The sequence below is a fragment of the Aythya ferina genome (assembly GCF_964211825.1).
Source record: "Aythya ferina genome assembly, chromosome: 5".
In the NCBI taxonomy this organism is placed as follows: Eukaryota; Metazoa; Chordata; class Aves; order Anseriformes; family Anatidae; genus Aythya; species Aythya ferina.
This window is the reverse complement of record NC_140301.1, coordinates 37,422,028-37,442,579: the sequence shown is the minus strand read 5'-3', so window position 1 is coordinate 37,442,579 and position 20,552 is coordinate 37,422,028. Positions and strand designations below refer to the sequence as shown.

General features: G+C 38.6%; 1 protein-coding gene across 26 annotated transcripts in view; it reads left to right on the top strand.

The window, feature by feature from the left end:
* The window catches only part of NRXN3 (neurexin 3), a 979,419-nt gene that overhangs the window by 824,246 nt on the left and 134,621 nt on the right, over positions 1–20,552 (top strand). For all 26 annotated transcript variants that reach the window (XR_014693677.1, XR_014693678.1, XR_014693679.1 and 23 more), the window contains one exon: positions 17,732–17,903. Coding sequence is in view for 23 of the 26 variants with exons in the window: in XM_084521425.1 (XP_084377551.1) it covers positions 17,732–17,903 (172 nt within the window). In the remaining 3 variants the exon portion in view is untranslated. The remainder of the gene's footprint in view (positions 1–17,731; positions 17,904–20,552) is intronic.

The following is a 20,552-nucleotide window of genomic DNA, read 5'->3' as shown; positions in this document are numbered from 1 at the left end:
AGTGAAAACAAAATAAATAAAGATGAGGTCATGTGAAAGAAGAAAGTATCATGGTAAAAGGGAATTAGTAACTCTATTTTTAAATGCTCCAAAATTACTGTAAGATCCAAATAACTTCCCTTGAAAATTTTCTTAAAATATTAATGGCAGATGAAAATGTTGGATTCTAGCAGAAAGCATCTCTATAAACCTGCTAACTTAACTAAACCTATGAAGAATTAATATCACGTTTGGAGTGCAGCCAGGTTCTTTTTTCCAGGCATGTGTTATTTGCACTTCCACTGGTTTTGAACAAACTCCAGAATACATGTACAACATACCCAACAAACTTTTCTTTGCCACCACGTAGCACATGCTTCAATGTCAAGAAGGGTCCGTGTTAGAAGGCCAGCTATGTTATCTCTTGTGATAGATAGGAAATGCCTGATAGTTCTTATTGGTCCCTTGAGATAACACTGCCTAAAGTTTGTCAGGGAGATTAAGGAAAGCCACCCTCTTCAGCAATAGCCATGTGGGCTCTGAGTAAATACATTATACTAAGAAAGGTGATTATGACATGTCTTTTTTAAGATAATAGTAGAAGCCTCTACTTACCAGTTCAAGGTGGCTGTGCTCTGCATGTAATTCCAGTTGAGAAACCCATATCCGTCATTGTGAAAGAAAAGGATATATAAATAAAAACAATGACATTTTTGATTGGACATATTTTTAGAGTTGAAATATTCTCCACTGAAATTGATTTTTGTTTCTTTTAGAAACTTGTGCCTTCAGATAAAATGAACATCTTAATTGTAGTCTTACAAATTTTAAGAATATTTACATGTTTGCTTGTCTTTTCTTCTGCTTCCTCTTTTTTTCGAAGAAAAGAGGAGGACAAAAGTAAAAACCAAGTGGAAGCAAAAGTAATGTGGCTAGAAATTCAAAATTTGGGTAAATAAAATCACTTTTTTTTTTTTTTTTTTCTATGCCTCCTTCATTTTTCTACAGAAAATGTTTGGGGTTTTTTTGTTTGTTTGTTTTTGAAATCCTTGATATTTTTTTTACAAAACTGAAATGCTGAGCCATCTGTTGTGTTTCCTGAAGTATTCTGGCCATTCATTGATGGTTTCCTTTCATGCGCTGGGACGTTCCTCTGTTAGTGTGTGAGACCTGAGGGTGTGAAGCTGTGTAAACCATTCTGAAACTTTCAGAGCCCTGTCTTAGGAGTTTGCTGTGCATTCAGGCTGTCATTTGTATCCATCTATTTAGGAAACTGTAATTGGGTTAACTTGTGTTGCAGTGTGAGAAAAGAACATTACAATATCATGATACAGAGCCACAATCTGCTTGTTTTATCCACCCCTGAAGCTATAATATAGGTTATCCCCGCGTGCGGGCTGATGTTATTCATATTGCCTAGAGCTTCTTTCACTTATGTCATGTAATGTCTTCCTGTCTGGTACCAGAGCATGACTGATGTTTGGTGGATCAGCATAAACTTCTTCATATTACTTACTCCTAGAAAAAACTCTATCAATTTTCAGAAGGAGAATCTTCAATGAGTTATCATTCTAATGAAGTAGAAAGCAATTTGATGGTAATGATATTTATTCAGAGGAGCAGTGAGATTCCACAGAGATGAACAGGAATATTTTAAGAAGTAGACACAGCCTATTTTGTTGTATTTTCTGTTTCTGCTCTTTGTTGCTGTACCATGAGGAAAACTAGAACACAAGATAGCTACAAACACAGAATCCATGCCAGCATTCCTTATTTTCTTTTTCTAATGTGCTCCCATATCTGTACACATACTGTCTATTTAAGGGTTGTTTTTTTTCTGGTACAGCTTTGTTTATGTTGCAGCTTGACAAGGATATGTTACCACAATTGCACACTGATTTGCAGAATAATCTTTTGGATGCTGATGTTTATTGTCTTCAGATGTCACAGGCATTAATCTTCATCTACGAAAGCCAGTGCTCTAAGAGTTAAATGTCTGATATTTCTGATGCATTTATTTTTGAATTGGCAATGCTAAATTTTTTATTGAGCTGGCAGGTAGCTGTCCTTTAAAAAGTTCTTGAAGGCCATAGTCTGTCCATAGCGTGGTTATAGCAGAGACATGGAAAGGATCACAGAATCACAGAATTTCTAGGTTGGAAGAGACCTCAAGATCATCGAGTCCAACCTCTGACCTAACGCTAGCAGTCCCCACTAAACCATATCCCTAAGCTCTACATCTAAACGTCTTTTGAAGACTTCCAGGGATGGTGACTCCACCACTTCCCTGGGCAGCCTGTTCCAATGCCTCACAACCCTTTCAGTAAAGAAGTTCTTCCTAACATCTAACCTAAAACTCCCCTGGCTCAACTTTAGCCCATTCCCCCTCGTCCTGTCACCAGGCACGTGGGAGAACAGACCAACCCCCACCTCACTACAGCCACCCTTGAGGTACCTATAGAGAGCGAATCAGTAGCCAGAGGATCTGGCTACTGACTCATTTACACTATTGTGCATGGACATAGGTGGACCCATCAATAACATTGAGAAAGCAGGTCATTTTTAATGATCTATTCAATATTTGGAGGGTCAATTTAAACTAGCCTCCCCTCTTTTGATTTAAATGTTTAAAAAAAAATGTATCACAAAGAGTCTGGCCAACATTCTGACATTTTTTCCAGTCTCTAGAGAAGCCCCTTCTGTTTTACAGTATTATTTAAGTGGTTTTACATAAAGAGAATTAAAGATGCCAAAAGGAAATAAACAGGGAATCTACTAGGAGGAGAAACAATCCAAACTGGTATGATTGTGTGAGAAGAAATGTTGTCCAGGATTAGTGTTAAAAATCAATCCGGTATTTTTTCAGAAGAAATAGGAATACACTATAATTCCACAGGAAGTTAGGTCACAGTTAGCGCAAGAGATTGAGTTCTTGGCTTCAGTGGCAGGATGACTCTGTGACACACAGGGTGTGATTCTCCAAGGCCTGGGATGCCATATTCCTATGTACCTTATCATCATAGCTGTAACAGGAATCTTACTTGAAGGACAGCTGCTGTCTCCATCACTTTATGCTTCTATATATCACACCAGCCAAAGTGTCCAAATGACCGTTGTCTAAATCACTTGGTTACCTGTGCTGTGGTAAAGCTTTCAAGGAGCAAGCAGTATTTGTAGCATTTTATGAGACTTCTATCCAGATAGCTAGCCTCTCAGATCGCTGCCTGGATGTATCAAATGGAATGGTTATTGGCTTTAGCCCCTTTCCAGCTGAGGCTTCCTGGCTTCCTCTTTACAGGCAGAGAGGAAGGGCAAGCAGTAGGAATGATGATGGGATCCTAGAGGTCTTGGTAAGGTCTAGAGGTGAAGAAACTAAGAAGGTGGTCAACGATTCAATCTGTTAGACTTGTTTGTTATCCCCCAGGCAGCTTTGGGTTTACTGCCTTTCATCAATAATCTGTTCTATCTACCTTCCAAGCCCAAACTCCCATGCCATATGCTGCCAATACTGCCCTCCATCTGCATGAAGAACACCCACAGCCAACAGCTGTAATAGCTGGCCAGAGATATCTATCACCCTTATCTCTCCTTCACTTTTTATTTAACACAATCAACCTGTTAGGACTTAATTGACTCTTCCAATCAGCTCATCAGGTGGGTTGATTGCATAGGAAGGAGAAAGGCTGGGTGGGGCAACAGTCATATTGGAAACAAAAAGATGAAATAAGGCAAATCTTTTATTTCCTTAAGCTAAATGGCAACTCTTGAAAATTTGATTTCTAAAGGCTATGATATTTTGTGCTGAACATACGGTATCAAGCCAAATCTTTTTTTTCTTCTTTATTTTTTTTTTCCCTCTAAATCTGGGTCCTCTGTAGGGCTTTCTCCTCAATGCAAATGTCAGAGTTTGACCTATTAATTTCAACAGCATGCTGACAAAATAAATAATGAGGGGAGGAACTCTGTTCTTCTACTTGGGTGATATTTACTGAGTGGCCAAATCACGAGGTGCTAGACATAGGCAAGAAATTTTCTACTACCAGTTTTTAAATAGAAACAGTCTAAATCACAGCAGTTCTGTAGCTATAATACCATTGGCTGTTCCTGTTGGTTCATAAAAACTCTGATCTAATCAAGGAATAGACATTTGTGGTCTGTTCCTATACAGCACACTACAAAGTCATTTTATGATCTTTATGTCTTGTCTAGGTAAGCTATTCAATTACCTCACGTTCTTCCAACATTTGTCCAGCATTGCTGCCATAGGAGTCTCTCTGATTCCTTCTCTATTTTTATTTCAGATGTAAGCTGTCTTATTGTTGCACCATGAAATAGCATGATTCAAAGAAGGCTTCCCAATCCGTGACTTATATCTGTCTGTAATGATCTTGCCTCCCATGCCCTTGACACTTCATTACCCTAGTGTTCCTGATGGTACCTACAAAAATTTATGAATTTATGAAAGGTTATCTGTAGAAGTGGTCCTTTATCTTTTCCTTCAGGCCTAAAGAAACGTAGCTTCTTCCCACAGAACCTAATGTGAACAAGTGATCAGCCATATAGAGTTGGAATCTGAATCAGGAAGTGAATCAAGGTCAGCTGTAATTGCAATAGGGTTACACTCTCAGCATAATCCTACGGAAGCGGTTTCATTTCATTTATTGGTTGTCCTATCACGTCTCATGATAATTTTTTTTCCTAGATGGTAGAGAGGAGAAAATATCAGAGAAAGGTACAGAAGTTGACATTAATCTTCTCTTTACTTTTTCCACACCTAATATGTCAAAAATGAGTCCTGGAAATACTTTAGCTTTCTGTACAACATCCTTTCCCGATAATCAAGTTTGAATTTGACATCAGGAGTTCTGACTTAACCAACATATTGCAAACTTGGCAAGGCTGTCTGTCTGATAGATCCTTGCCAAGCAGCTTTACAGTAAGTGAATTCCACAACACAAAGCAGGCAAGTCATAACTTTTTTCCCAGAGGCTCATCTAGATTTTGATTCAGTAAAATTGCTGTCTTTTCTACAGAGAAAAATTCAACCTGAATGTAACGTAATGTTTCCTACTAGGTTCAGAAGCAACTATTGACTTTTGGTGAAGATTAATGCAAAAATTCCCTTGGTCTTGGAGGAGCCAAATTCCTCTCCTGGGATAGAGGCACTCCGGTTAAAGGGCCTAGAAATAATCAAAATTCTAGACGCAGAGATCCTCCGACAGTGGATCTTGAAAAAAACACACATTGAGATAGATTAAAAAAAAAAAAAAAAAAAAGTTGCAATGGAAAATGGGAGGGTTCTATGTGAATTTATTTAAGCAGGAGGTCCTACGCATACATAAAATGTGAATGTTTAAAGTACTTAGTGGTAATTTTGTAATAACTCTCATTATTATTTTTTTTTTCTCAAAAATAACTGTTTTTTTTTCTGTTCCTGTCACTTCTGTTTCCTGTGAAATTCTGGCATTTCCTTTTATCTCTGCTTTCTAATGCACAAAATGGAAATGGTGCTGGTGGTCTCCTTTGAGCTGTGTGTTCAAAAGCAGTTTGTTTATCTTTTAGCATCACTGTCTAATATTCCACTGTTCCTTACTCTAAGTAGTGCTGTGTCATAGAAACTTATTAAAATCTGCAGATAAGTAAATTAGTTTGGGCAATTTTCATTAGTAATATGAGTATATAGTAATATGAGTTTCCCATGCTGTGATATTCACAGTGTTCATGTTCACACATTTTTATCTGCATTTCTCACTCCCATTCAAAGTTTTAGGAAACCAATTCAGGATAGGAAAAGCCTTCTGCTGGAGTGCAGACACATCTCAAAAGCCATATTAAGCTTTCTTTAAAAAAAAAAAAAAAAAAAAAAAAAAAAGACAGTTTAAAAAAGTAAGGTTTGAAAAGCTAGAAATAATCTGTTGAAGAATCCAGTCACTGTTTGTGTTTGCATATACTCATATTTTCCTCATTATCTTGTCTGATTGGGGAGGCCTATTGAACTTGAGCTCATACGCCTCGTTCTCGTTTCTCTAGAAAAGACGACTTACTGCTGTGTTTACAATACACTGTTGATTTTATATATAGTTTGTGAAATCTGTTATGTTCATCTCAAAAGAAACATACAACATAGACTCTAATGTATTAAATTCTGTTAGAATTCTATAAATAAACACACTGAAAAAGGAAAATATAGTGATACATAGTGCTTAGTAATAAAATACTTTTGAACACGTATTTTTTGGAACTCTCTGAAACACTACAATACTGTGCACGACTAAGGGTAGAATAGGTTTTATGAACATACTCTAGGCAAAACAAAGTTTAGATTGATTAATTTCATCCAATGCAGCTGCAGCCCTTGTACTTCTGTATCTGCTATGCCTGGGTTAATTGGATGGTGGCAAGCTGATATTTGTGATCACCTTTCCTGTCAGGCAGCGGTGTCCTTTTTTAATGCCATTTTCCTGACAAGTGCTCACTTTTCTATGGGTTATGGGTTGAGACAGACAGCTCTGATTGCTGTTACAGTGTGTATGATATATGCTGCGCCTTCAGCCCACAGACATCATGCAATTATACCAGCTCTCTTGATAAGGAAGCCTACTAGTTAAGGTACGCCATTTATTTCATGCTGCCTGGATCAGATCTCTGGTACTGTATTTTGTGTAACTGACACTTGAGCTTCTGTCAGCATAAATCTTTGGCAATGTTACCCAGTGGAGTAAAACTCCAGTGGAGACGTTTTGAGATGGATGGAGATGCTTCTCCTGGAAAGTGGGTTGCTTGCTCTTCTGCCCTTCTAAAATCTGACTTGTTATGGCACCCTTTTCCTTACTGAGCGGATGTGGCATTTTTAGCAGCTAGTCACATTTTTGTCTGAGGAGTGAGTTACATGACAGCATTTATGAACAGAAGTGGAAGGGGCTGCTTTTGACTTCTGTAATAAAGGAGAAGGGTACACTTTAGGGATGCTCTAAGTTTAAAATGCAACACACGGTGTGCATTGTGTCAGTTCTTTAGAGAAACAGAAGTTGACATCAACGTTCAGGGTGGTTCCTGTTTTTTTCCTAGTCCAGTATTATATCTAAACCGTATCATTTCTCAAAAATGTCCAGGATATGTTATTAATATTTTGAAAAGGCACAGGCTGAATGCTTAGTCCTAATTATAGTTGAAGCTCATACCATCATGTAAGGCAGGTTTTCCTGATGCATATTGTAAACTGAGGGAATAAATTTGCTATATAAATAATGTATTTGCCAGTAAACTGATGGACAGGTATTGCTTTCATAATGCTTTTTGCATTCTGTTTGCCTAAGTAATGCCCCATTTTCAGCACGTTATTAATTTCTGTTTCCTTACTTGCATTATGGTGTCCCTACATGAGAAGGATTAGCGGTCTTACAGCTGGAGCTTTGCTAGCTGTGTAGCAACAGTTGTTTCCACAAATTGTATGGCCTAAACACACCTGAGTGTATTTCTTATTACATTTCACTGCTTGGTAATTGACTGGCAGTGCACTGTTGCTTTGTTAGGTCAGAGGAAGAAACGATTTAATTGGGCACAGCCTCCCTCTTAAGACTCCAGAACATTACTGATCGCTCAGCTTTGCTCAGCGGGTGTCAGGTTTAAGTGAGAGCAACCAGATATGCTACATTGTTCCCCTGATTTTGAGGAAACGGGTTTAAGGCAAGCTTAGTACATGCCTGGTCATGGTAATAATGTTGTGATACTATATATCAGGATACTCTGCTCAGTGTTAATTATTTGTACAACAGCATCCAGAGACCCCCCAGATACTAGGGCTCCACTGTGGTAGGTACCACGCAAATGCACTGCATGATAAGCCAGAAACTATATAGTCTAAAAAGATGGAGTGGCTTGTTTAAGGTGTAACTGAGCAGCAGTAAAAGCAGAAAATAAATCTTTTCTGCCTTTCAGCAATGTGCTCAAACCAGACTAGATTACATCTATGAGTGAGTCAAAACTTCAAAAGGTCTCAAGCTGCATTAATAGTATCACCTTTTAAGAAATAAGGAAACTTCTGGTGCCGAATTAATTCCTAAGTTTAATTCTGTTGATATTGTGTATTAAGGTTACATAAAAACTTGCAATGATGCATAAACCTCTTATCAAGTGCAAGGTACCTGGTTTGAGGAGCAGGGAAGGAATGCAGCTTCCATATTGCATATGCGCTGTTCTTTAGCTGCCCCTTGTGAGGGGCATTTTTTATTTTTTTTTATTCAGGATTAAAAAAAAAATATATCAGAAAAAAGGCAAACATTGAAGGGTGGAATGATGAAGGGAGAGGACAGAGAGGACATAAGGTAAACTGGGAGGAATGATTTGTTAAAAGAGCTGAACTGTCACAGACAACTGGTAACTCAGTATTCCCATGGTGTTGCCAGGGAGTTTGGTCAAGAAAAAAAATAGAAAAGGCATGCTTCAGTAGTGCTTTATTTCTGTGCTATTCTTTTTTGTAGTATGGGCCATTAAAAAGTATTATCTAATAGCTTGTGCCCCAAATACACAATCAAAAATATAAAATTGCTTTCCGGATATCTTGGTGAGCTCTTAGTGAGGAGCGTGGCTGTGTTTTACTTCAGCTAGAGGCCATCTCACAGTACAAGGGGCACTTCCTGAGAGCACTCCTGTATAAGGCTATGGAGTCATGAGGAATGAGGCTCAACTGGTGAGCCCCCAGTGTAAGATTGCAGCCAAAAGATACAATATGGCCTGTGAACATGTAAACCAAACTGGTTGTGTGATTTCTGTGAACTGAGGTTGAAAATTTATGTTGACTAAATTTGAAGAAAAGTATTACTAAACTGGAGGAGTTTCAGGGGTCATGGGAAGATTAAAATAAGGACTGGAAAAAGTGCTTTCCAATGAGAAAGACAGAGGACTGAGTAGGTATCTATTATGCCATGGAAAGCTTTGGGGAGTGTTTGCAATCACAGAAAAATGAAGTTGGAATCTCAAGTCATCTGCTCTAGCACTTTTCTTGCTTTAAGGCAGGACTATTTACACCAGCATGACTCTGGCAAATCTTTATCTAAACCACGCTTTCAAAACCTTTAATAAAAAAGATACCCATTAAACTTTGCCAGTGTCAGCATTTCACCACTTTACAAAATGAATAAGAAATGGCAATAACATTCAAAAAAATTTGACTTGATCAGAGTCTTACAATTCATTTCTGGAAGTAAGACATTAGATTTTTTTTTTTTTTTTAATGCAGGAGGTAAAAGTTAAAACAAACGGTAATGATCTGCTTTTAAGGACCTGCTGAGCAGAAGATTATATTCACACTGTTGTGTTCAATAGCTCTTGATTGACTTTCCTGCCATTAATTTGTCTATTTTTGAATGTATCTTAGGCATGCAACATAACCTGTGAGAGTGAGTTGCACAGTTCAGTTATGTACTGTCTCAAAATGTACTTCCTTTGCTTAAATTTTATTACCAAATGATTTTATTATGTATTTGTAGTTGAGTTATTAAAAATAAAACATCTGGTTTTTTTTATGTTTTTATATATACCGTTTCAAGTTTGGTGGTTTTGAACCTTTTATATTTCCTCATTTTCTTTTCTGATTGAGCTTGTACAGATCTGCGTACTGTATTCAGAAATTAAAGTCAAAGGTACACCATTAATTATAACAGAGATTTGCCTTTAGTCTGCTGTTCCTTTTCTTTATAGTTCTTGACACACCACTTACCTTTTTGACTGTGTTCAACACTGGGCCAATCTTATCAAAGAAGCAAATGCAATGACTGATCTGTAATGATTCTTTCCTCAGCTGTAAATGTTCAAATCACAATTGAGCGTTGTTCTAAAATATATTCTGTAGTTCAAAAAAGGATCAATTCAGGCAAAATATATGGTCTCATAAAATTTTAGAGCAGACTAGATGATAACAATTGTCCTTTTTAGCTTCATAAATTATTTATTTGTGAGAATTGCTTCTTTTAAAAACCATGGCCCTTAAGAGTAATAATTGCTATTTATTTTGACCTGTATGTATATTGTTCTCTCTGATAAATAGATTCGTAATTGGGATTTAGTGGATCTGGTTTGACATCTTAAAGAAGCAGCAACAAGCAGTACAAAACAAAAGATGACCTAATGCTTCTTAGAATATCACACAGAAATCACTCCAAATTAGCTGTCCTGTGTACACCTTGTCACCTCAGTAATATTTTTTCTTGTTTCAAGATAACTATAAAGTGCTTGAACCTTGATCAAAACGTTCCAAGTTGAGTGAGCCTATCATTTCTTTAACAACATTTGCAACTTTTGGTTCTTACGTTTGCCAAATGGCTGTGCCGCTCGTTGAGCATGGCTTCCCTGCCATCGCTGTTTATTTAGTTAAAGGAAGACTTCAGGCAGTAAGCTCTCCCTTTACCCAACTGTAGAGTTATTAAACTAATTAAACCAATTTCAGAGTTAGTTCCAAGTGCTATTAAAAATGGCATTAAATATAACCAGAGTGAAAAAAGAAAAAAATGTCTGCACTGAATACAGGCTCTAGTGTTTCTCCTTCTTAAATTCAGTGAAAATATTTATCCCAGAAAGGCCTGTCCAGCCATGCGTTTCCTTCTAGTTGCAGCTCAGAAGGGCACTCTGAGTGCAATGCTGGTTTTCACCCCCCCCTTCCTAGTCAGTAAAGAACTTTGACATCAAGTGCTTTGACATTGTAGTAACTCGTGAATGTCCTCCAAGGAATATACATCTATGCCTTCAGTTCTACTGAATACTTCACTACATTTAATACTATTGTGCAAAGTCCACCAAACCACAGAGAGTGAGTGATCTGACAGCTGGGCTAACATCCAGAATCCATTTTTTTTTGCAAAGAAAAAAAAAAAAATACAACCCCTCCCATTAAAAAAAAAAAAAAAAAAAAAAAAAGAAACCAAGCAAAGACAGACTTGAACAATAAGTAGGGGGAAAAATAACTCCAAAGAGGGAGAAATACAAGTTTGATCTCTTTTGGCTCTCTTTGCGATTCTGAGGGCCATATGCAGAAGGAAGCCATTCCAGGAAGAGTAGTGCTTGAGCTTGTAAGAAAAAAACAGTTTTCCTGAAAGTAAAGGTAGCAGACTTAAAAATATACGTATGAGGCGTTTGGGAGGGGGAAGTTTACAAAACCTTCCTACAAGGCAAAAGGCTTGTTGTATTACTGAAGGAGCATGTGTCGCTTGGAAAAGTGAGCAGCACAATCAGGAGTGGTCTTCAGAAAGCAGTAACTAGGAGTATTGTCTGCCAGGTTTGGGCTGAGGTCTAGTCATGCTGGAACCTGCCAGGGTGGGAGGAAACAGTCTGCACACTTGTGACTTGTGAAAAATAATAAAGTAAAATGAGTGAGAAAACACAGTTACTTGAAATCCTGCTGAAATTGTAGGATATGCTTTATTTTTTTTTCTTTTGCACTTAGTTTCAGAAAAAGAAGTAAAACAAAATAAAGATACTGGGATAAACTCTGCTTCTGCTTGCATCAGTAAGAATTCTGAGTTTCTTCAGCAGAATTGCTATTGATTCATATCGATGCAGCCAAGAGTAGGATTTGTCCTATTGCCTGGGGTTCTCTCTCTTGGTTTTTGGAATGAAATCCTTTCTGTACACAGGGAACAGCTGTATACTCTCAGTCTGGGTGATGTGAATTTTAGATTAAGAAGACTGAAAGATAAAGCCCTTTTGAGAGTACACAGTATATGTGGCTATTGGCATGTGGTGTCTACCACAGTGCAACTGCTCATCTAACAAAATTACTGCCACCCACATTTGACTTTCCATCTTATCTTCTACAGAAACATAGGTGCCTTTAAAAATGCAAGGGCACACGGAGGGGGGGAAGTGCCAACAATTACACAACAACATACATCACATGAAGTATTTGCATGCAGACAGGCTCTATCCTTCCTTGGGTTAGGGAAAACAAAAGAAAAAAAAAAAACTACCTGTGAAAATGTCAAACCTCAGAAATGTTTTGGAGGTCCCTTCAGAAGAAGGGAATGGGTTTCAGAGGAGCTGAAGGTAGAAGCTGAAAAAAGCTTAGGACCTTGCCCCACTTGGATTGCAGCTGTTTTCAGGGATGAGACGGTTGAGGGGAGGTAGGACACTATAACAAACCAGCCAAAAGGTTAGGATTTCAGTGCCAAAAGGCTGGAATTTCACAATCTCTGTCTCAAACTAGTGCATTGTGAAGCTGTTGGATAGTACTCTCTGGACTAAAAGGATAATATCATGCTCCTTCAGTGCCCTCCAGATTCTTCCAGTCAGGTTTCTTTCTGTCCACCAAAGTGAGATGCAGACATTGCCCTTGGTGCTTTAATAGGCCATTATCAGATCCTGCCTGCTTCATATTTCCAAATTGTGTTTGCTCTTTAAATTATCAAAATGTCATTAGTGTTTAAGGAAAATGTGTTTGGGTTACAGGGCTTGTAAAGCAAGGTAAGATAGGTGACCGTTACCCCTCTTTCACAGATGAAGAATCTGTTTCATGGAAAGGTAAAAGAAAACACTGACCAAAATAAAATAACACTTAAGAGTGAGATTCCAGATCCCAGGCTATAGATTAGCCCCTGTGTTACGTAATGATGTTCTTAATGTTTTGGGAGCCATGTATATAACAAGCAACTGCTGCCAGGAGCTTGTGGAAGGGTGGCGTAGAATAGAGACACCAAGGAGAGGCCCTGTACATTCTTTTTAGTACTTTGCTTTATTTTGGCAATATAATTTATCTGAAACCATTCAATTATATAATCATAATTATTTGTCTGAAGTCTTGGTGGAAATTTATTTCCAAAAAGGCTGTAAGTGAGGAGAAGGCAATGTGGCTTTTGAAGACAGCAGTTTTGGGGGACACATGATCACCCTTTCATGGAAGGTGTTTCAGGCAGCCCAGTGAATGCTGATGCAGGGAGGAAAAAACACACGCTGTCTATTAAAATTCTCTGGAGCATATAACTTGCATACACTGTGTGCCTTTGTATTCATCTTTTCCCTTCCTTGATGGTTGGGATTTTTCTTCCTCTAACTACAAAGTAAACATAGTGGTTCAAAGGTAAATCTTTCTTTGACATATACTTGCTGGTCAGCATGTCAGGTAATGCTAAAAAAAAAAAAAAAAAAAAAAAAGCTACTATCTGTACTGAAAATTGAATGAAAGAGGTCATGTCTGTCATGAAATGTTAAATTTTAATGGTAATGTTTGTCTTTCAAATTTAGAAGGAAGGAAGAAGTCTTCATAAAAGCTGCTTTTAATGAGGTGTTGTAGTGTAGGAAACTGTGGAAATGAAGAGATCTTGAAAATAAATCCTGGATTTGCCCTGTGTCCGTAGTCATTGTTCTTTGCTGTAGGTTTTTCTTTCTGGTTTTCTTCTTTCTAACAGGAATGAGTAAAGTAATGGTTGCTTTTTTTGTCTTTTTTTTTTTCTTTCTTTCTTTCTCCAGAGAGAGCCTGGTGCCCTAGAGATATAAAATACCATGAATAAACTGTATCTTGAAGTCTGTGTGTGCAGTTTGGCTTCAATAGCCGTGCTTTCAGATAATTGTGTTACATTGTGTTTTGTCCTGGTAATTGGAAAGGAACCATTTTCATGACAAACTCCTACTCAGTCCAAGTAAGAGTATCAAAATCTGGCTTAATGTCCTGCTCCTGCAAAACTTAGTCACAGGGAGCTCTGCCCAAGAAGGGACTGAATAAAGCTGGAGGAAGCCTTTGATTAGGGCCGTGATTTGTTTTACACATTTTTTTTTGGGGGGGTGTTTCTCAGTTGCAACCAAGTGTTGTGCTACTTTGAGAAGGGGTATGTTTCCTTGGCTGTGAGAGTGGGCAGCAGTCTGTTTGGGGTAGGGGAGGGTACCAGTTTGCTCATTTCCCTCCTTTCTCTAGCAGCTTGAGGGGCCAGTTCGTAGAACCACAGAATAGTTGGGGTTGGAAGGGACCTTAAAGATCACCTTGTTCCAACCCCCCTGACATGGGCAGGGATGCCACCCACTAGATCAGGTTGCCCCATCCAACCTGGTCTTGAACACCCTCAGGGATGTGACATCTACAGCTGCTCTGGGCAACATGTTCCAGTGCCTCACCAACTTCTGAAGAATTTCCTTCTAACATCTGATCTAGATCTTCCCCCTTTTAGTTTAAAACTGTTCCCCCTTGTGCTGTAACTATCTGCCTGAGTAAGTAGCCACTCTCCATCTTTTTTATAAGGCCCCTCAAGGTACTGGAAGGCCTGCATGAGGTCTCCTGGGAGCCTTCTCTTCTCCAGGCTGAACATCCCCAACTCTCTCAGCCTTTCTTTAATAGGAGAGGTGCTCCAGCCCTCTGATCATCCTCATGGCCCTGCTCTGGACCTGCTCTAACAGGTCCTTGTTGTGCTGGGGGCCCAGACCGGGATGCAGTAACACAAGCTGGGGCTCAGTTTGCAGTCCTTCTCTTCCAGAATCTTCCCCTTTGCGGTTTATCCTCTTATCCATGGGTTATCACTACTTCTTTAAATTAGGTTTGCCCTTAAAGCCTGGGGAAGGGAATGGCGAAAAGCACTATCTCATTTTCATCAAAGGGGACATCAGAAATGTTTTCTCTTTCTTCAGGGGAGATTAGTTAAACTTCTCACTGTCTCCTTCCCCATTTACAAATTTTTATCTCTGCCTCATTCAGCCTGTAGGGCTTGAAAATACATATCTTTCTCTCTGCTGAATACCTCTTAATCCCTTCCTCTGTGGTGGTGGTGGCTATCTGTTCCACTAGACATGGTGTAGCTTTTCATTTTACATGCTTACACTAAGACTTACCAAGGTGGACTCTACTCTAAGTGGTCTCTGTGCTAGTGTGGAGAACATGATTGACATTCTGAGGGTGATTGAAAAGCAGTATGAGAGGTTCTCTGGGAGGTTGTTTATAAGGCAGCACCTTGCCAAAACACATGGAGACAGTAACCAGATGACCTGGTCAGTAGACATTCTTTGAGTCCTGCTGTCTAGGAAGAAGTAATCACTTGCTCTTTGCTAATTACTATGGAGACACTTTATTAACACAAAAGATTCACTCACAGTGATACAAGATCACTTTATAAGTCAAAAAATGGTAATGCCAGCAGTAGCTTTACTTGGTGTGGTGGTTTTACCATGCTAGGTAGCTAAACACCACAACCACTCTCTCACTCCCCCTCCTTAGATGAGGAGGGGAAGAAGTAAAGAACAACTCATGGGTTGGGATAAGGATAATTTAATTAAAGAAAAAAAATAATTATTAAAGAAAAAATATTATTAAATAAACAATTTAACTACAGGGAAAAAAAATGGAAAGGGGAAAAGGGAAAAAAGAAAAAACAAAACAATGGCTATGTGGAAGTGCAGAAGAAAGAAATTACCCTCTGCTTCCCACAAGTGAGTGATGATTGACCACGTCCTTGAAGCAGGGCCTCAACGCAGGTAGCCGGTGTTCAGGAGGAGAACCGACGTTTTCACAACGAGCGCCCACCCTTCCCCTCTTCTTCCTGTTTCCACCTTTCATTGCTGAGTGTGACATCATATGGTACGGAATATCCCTTTGGTTGGTTTAGGTCAGCTGCCCTGGTGATGTTTCTTTTCTCCCTTTTTTGCCCACCACCTAGGAGGGTTAGAGAGAGTCCCAATGCTGTGCCAGCACTGCTCAGCAGCAGACACAACACTGGGGTGATAGCACTGCTGTTCTAGCTACAAGTGTAGAGCACAGCACTGTATGGACTGCTGCAGGGAAAGTTAACATCCCAGCCAGACCCAATACGCTTGGAAAAAACCTCTGCTCAGTGAAAACTCATGTATTTTGGGGGTAGCATAAGAGAGGAAAGTTTGATTATTTTCAAATGATGTCTGAGTTCATGCATCTGCTGGGAGCGTTAGTCCACTTACCCTCTGTTACAAGGGTAAAAAGATTGTTATCTTGCAGAGACGTCAGTCCAAAGCACAGTAGTGTGAATGAACATGAGACTCTTGGTATCCAGTATGTACATAGTAACATCTAAAATTTATCATTATAAGAAGAAAGAAAGTAATATTAAGGTGCATGCTATTACAGTGCAAATTCCAAGTAATTGAAGCACAGTCTAGTTTTCTAGTGACCTCTAACTACAGGACTGTTTTCCTTTTGAACTGATAACAGTATTGTAGTTCAAAGAATGGGGGGATGGCATTAGAAAAAAAAAAAAAGAAAAAGTCTGAGTTATGCTGCAGGTCTGCTTTGAAGAGGTTATATTTAGATATGAGACAGTTATCCACTCTCTGGTTTTGTTTCTTCCTTGACTTTTCTATTAAAACAGCTAATAAGGCTAATGCCAATTTTATGGTATGGATGGTCAGCACACTGATGCCCCTCCTTGTTGAAGGCCTGAAGATGTGTTTTGGTTGCTTCCATATGGTACACTGTTGGGAATTTCTGGCATCCTTTAAATTAATATTTATAATTTTATTTATCTAACCTGAATATACTTTGGGTCCACTTTTCACAACCTCAAGTCATTGAATCTAGTTATTGCTTGGAACTAGATGGGGCGAGCTGCAGGAAAATGTGTTATGATCAGTAAAATTGCATCCATCTGCTCTTGCCATTTAGTCAATGGCTGGTGGAAAGTTTTGGGAGAACACTGCAGGGGACTGCTTTATTAGTAAGTCGTTGCTTGGAGTGTGTGATATTAAAAAGTAAAAGTAAAAAGTAAAAAAAGTAAAAGACTGCAGCCCATCCTTCAAAAGTCTGGAATGTTTTCCATTTGGCTTAGGAGTAATTAGCATCCCTCAGGTAGTCAAAGTTGGTTAATACATTTTTGCTACCTTCTAGTTCTTTCCTCCTTGTACCTCTGTTCACCCTGCTGGATCCCATGGTTATTTGTTTGGGGGTGGGGGCTGTTTGTTCTGTTCTGTTAGTCTGTTTGTGAAACAGTTGAGTTAAAGCCTGCCTGTGGCTGCATTTCAGATGGCAATTGAACGAGAGAATAACTAATCAGTGGAATTGTTGCTCAAGTAACTATATATCCACATTGTTGCGAGGACATTTGTTGTCGATGGAAGGAAGACACAGACGCTCAATATGAGTGATCAGTGAACTTCAATTTATTGGATAGCTCAGTCGTCTTTTATCTAATTCAATATAATTAGCTCATACATATTGCAAAAGCTAAGCTCATGATTGGTTAGTGCATTTCTCTATTTTATCAGCTAGTTTCCCACTCCCATCAACCGAAATAACACAGTTAGTACTTTCCCAGACCACCAACAGATATCATGTCCTTGTACCTGAAACCTCCCTGAAACCTCCCTGAAACCTCCCTGAAACCTCCCAGATTTTACGTACTTTCTCAGACTCATTTACGCACTTTCTCAGACTCATATGAGCTGCGTTCGATACTTTGTTAGCTCGCGACCTCCTAGTTGCTCAACATTCACATGACCTACTTCACTTAACCATTCCTCCACACCACATCTCTTTGGTTTTATTGCCTGATTTCTCAACTGTCCTCTGTGATGTTTTAAGAGAGCAAATGAGTCACTATGTTCAGGTGAAAGCTGTAAAGAAGAGTGCAGAAGACAATGTTAGCATTGAAGCAGAGCCAATGAAATGTATCCTGTCAAAGCACAAAATGATGCTTCTGTGTATTCTGTAGTGCCATCTACTGGCACAATTACCCATTAGAGATTTATAGGCCAGGAACGTTCTCCTAATAGACAGCAATTTGAAAACATTTTTTTCTTTTTTTTTCTTTCATTTCAGGAGCAAGGCAAGATTGGTGTGGTCTTCAATATTGGTACAGTGGACATCTCTATTAAAGAGGAAAGCACACCTGTAAATGATGGCAAATACCATGTGGTGCGCTTTACCAGGAATGGGGGCAACGCCACTCTTCAGGTTGACAGCTGGCCAGTGAATGAACACTATCCAACAGGTACATACTTTTTTGTCTTTGCTTTTCTCTTTCTGTCTGCCTGTAACTACAAACTAACATTTAACAACAACCAGATACTATATAAATCTTTGTTGCTTCATCTCAACAATAAATTGACCAGAGCCTAGTGGTGCATATTCTGTCTTTTGGAAAACACAGTAATGTTTTGTTTTTTTTTATATATATAGGAAGAGTAAAGCATGACAACTCTGTGGTATGATACATGTAGTTTATGCTGTTTTGGAGGTCTCTAAGTGAATCCTGGGTCTGCAGAGAGTCAAAAATCTGATTCAACAACAAACTTGGTTTTGCTGCTTGTGATGTTTTCTAACTATTGAAGCAAGAAACGTTTTGAATGAACCTTATGAAAAGGAGAGTCATCGTAGTCAGTCATAAGATACAGACTACATAGATATGTAGCTGAACTGTAATGTGAGAGATTAAGTTGCAACTATTTGAATGAACCTTATGCTTGCCTCAATTTTTCCTCATCTATTTTTCACTCTTTAAGGTTTGCAGATATAGAGACTTATATAAAACTCTAGCCAAATCTGTCAACTCTTAGACGACTTTGGGTCAAAATACAGGGGAACAATTCAGTTTCTCTGTGGAATTCATCACACCAAGTACGCTAGGAGTAGGGAACAAGTGGCTTTTGAATCACTGTCCTATATGTTCTCCCACCACTGGTGATACACAACCTTATGATACCATGTCACCATGTTAAAAGGTCAAACTCACCCCAAGTGGCAAACTGATTGCTGTATGTGATGCTGACAGTATATAAGATAACTGAGTCTTGGTGATGTGGATGGTTACAAAAGGCAGGAGGAGCACAAGAAAACAATTCCAAGGGTAGCCACATACTTCTTATTCACATTTGGTTGTCTAAGATCAAGTGACAGTCTTTTTGCTTTCTAGTATTAAGTCTACGCAACTTCCAGTTCTCCCTTTCTAGGTTCTTTCTTTTCTTTTCTAGTTCTTCCTTTCATAACTGACCTGGGATAGAAGAGGGAAGAATTTACTGATAAACATAAGGCAATTTGCTGGTTGTGTAGGAGTTGCCCATGAGCCACTTAACCTCAAATAATGAGAAATATCCTAACTGTTTACCTCAGACACTAATAAATTACTCTAAGGGGATAATTTCATCTCTTCCACTTACACAGAAAATGCACAGGGAAGTTTTTAATACAAGTGATCTATTCTATGGTGCTCTCTACTTCATATTCAATATGATACTTTGTCAGCGTTTTGATGCTGTATATGCAAAAGAGTACATTTTAATAATTATCATTATTTTTGTGAAATAATAGCTTTCCAAGAAAGCAATGACAAACATGCTGAGTTAGATTCTAACTCTGCTTTCTATTGGTTAGAGAGGATAGGGTGGCTAGGAGAGGCCCAAACTGAGCATCTTTCTTCTGCTCCTTTCATCAATTATTTTGTGGTAAAGTGCCTCTGATCCTGTTGGCAGCCAATTATAGACAGTAAAAACCCCATGAATAAATTTTCTTCTTGTATTACTTGTTGTAGTAAGTCCCTGGTGTAAAGAAACAAAATGTTCATCACATTGCTTTAGAGACTTTTTTAAAAGGGAAAATAAATCACACTCGGAGTATACCTCAGTACCCTCTGCTTCTGCCTTGGTTAACATAGTCCTGTGTTTTCATTAGAAGATGTATGGTTTTATAGTATTAGCATTAATCTTACGCTCTGTGTTAGTATAGAGCATAGGCTGTTGTACCCCAAGGGAAAAGGACACCTTTACATTCCACACCTTTTCCTTTCCATGTGTGTATTTCAGTTTCTGGCTGTTTGTAGGGAATATAGTTTTCAGCCCGTCCCTGTAAAAGTAAGACTTTGGGATCATACTTTATGTGTGTGCGTGTTTCTCCCTAGCTCTTTCCAGTTGATTTCAAATGGATTTTTTAGCCAAATTTGACAGAGGGGACAAAACTCTGAAGAAAAAAAAAAATTAAGGTCCTACATGGCTAGTGAAAATAACCAATAGAGGAGTGCAACATTCCAGCCTTCCCAGAGGAAAGATCTGTGTCTTGATCTCAATTCACGTTAAATGACAGAATATCCATATAATGAAAAGGCATTACAGATGTCTCAGCTTTGCAAAAACCTTCAGTGAGAGAAGCCAACAACGACAGGAAACCAAACCTTATTAGTTCAGTTTTCTGGGGAAGTAATGGCTTAAAATACAACTGAACAGGAGCTTTTGAAATGAATATTTTGTTGTCTTTCACAGACTAAACATGCAACTAATATTTTTCATACAGAGATTAAACTGATATTCAGCAGAATTTCAGCTTTGGAACAAGCTTTGTGCTTGGGTTGATTAATCCAGTGTGTTTCAGCTAGAGACTGCTGAAACTGCAATTTGTATCAAACTTGTGCAATAATATCTAAGGAATCCTGTATTTTACACGCAGAATTAATTCAATTCTGGAAGAGACAGTTATATTGTTATATGTAATGTTTAAAAAACCAACTTCTGGCGCATGCGTGTTTGGGCATGCCATGTTGTCTTGTAATATGAACAATTTCACAAGTACATAATTTCCTGAACAGAGCAGCAGCCTAATGTTCACAAATTTGACAAAATAGTAAAAGTATCTTCTTTGTCATCACACATAC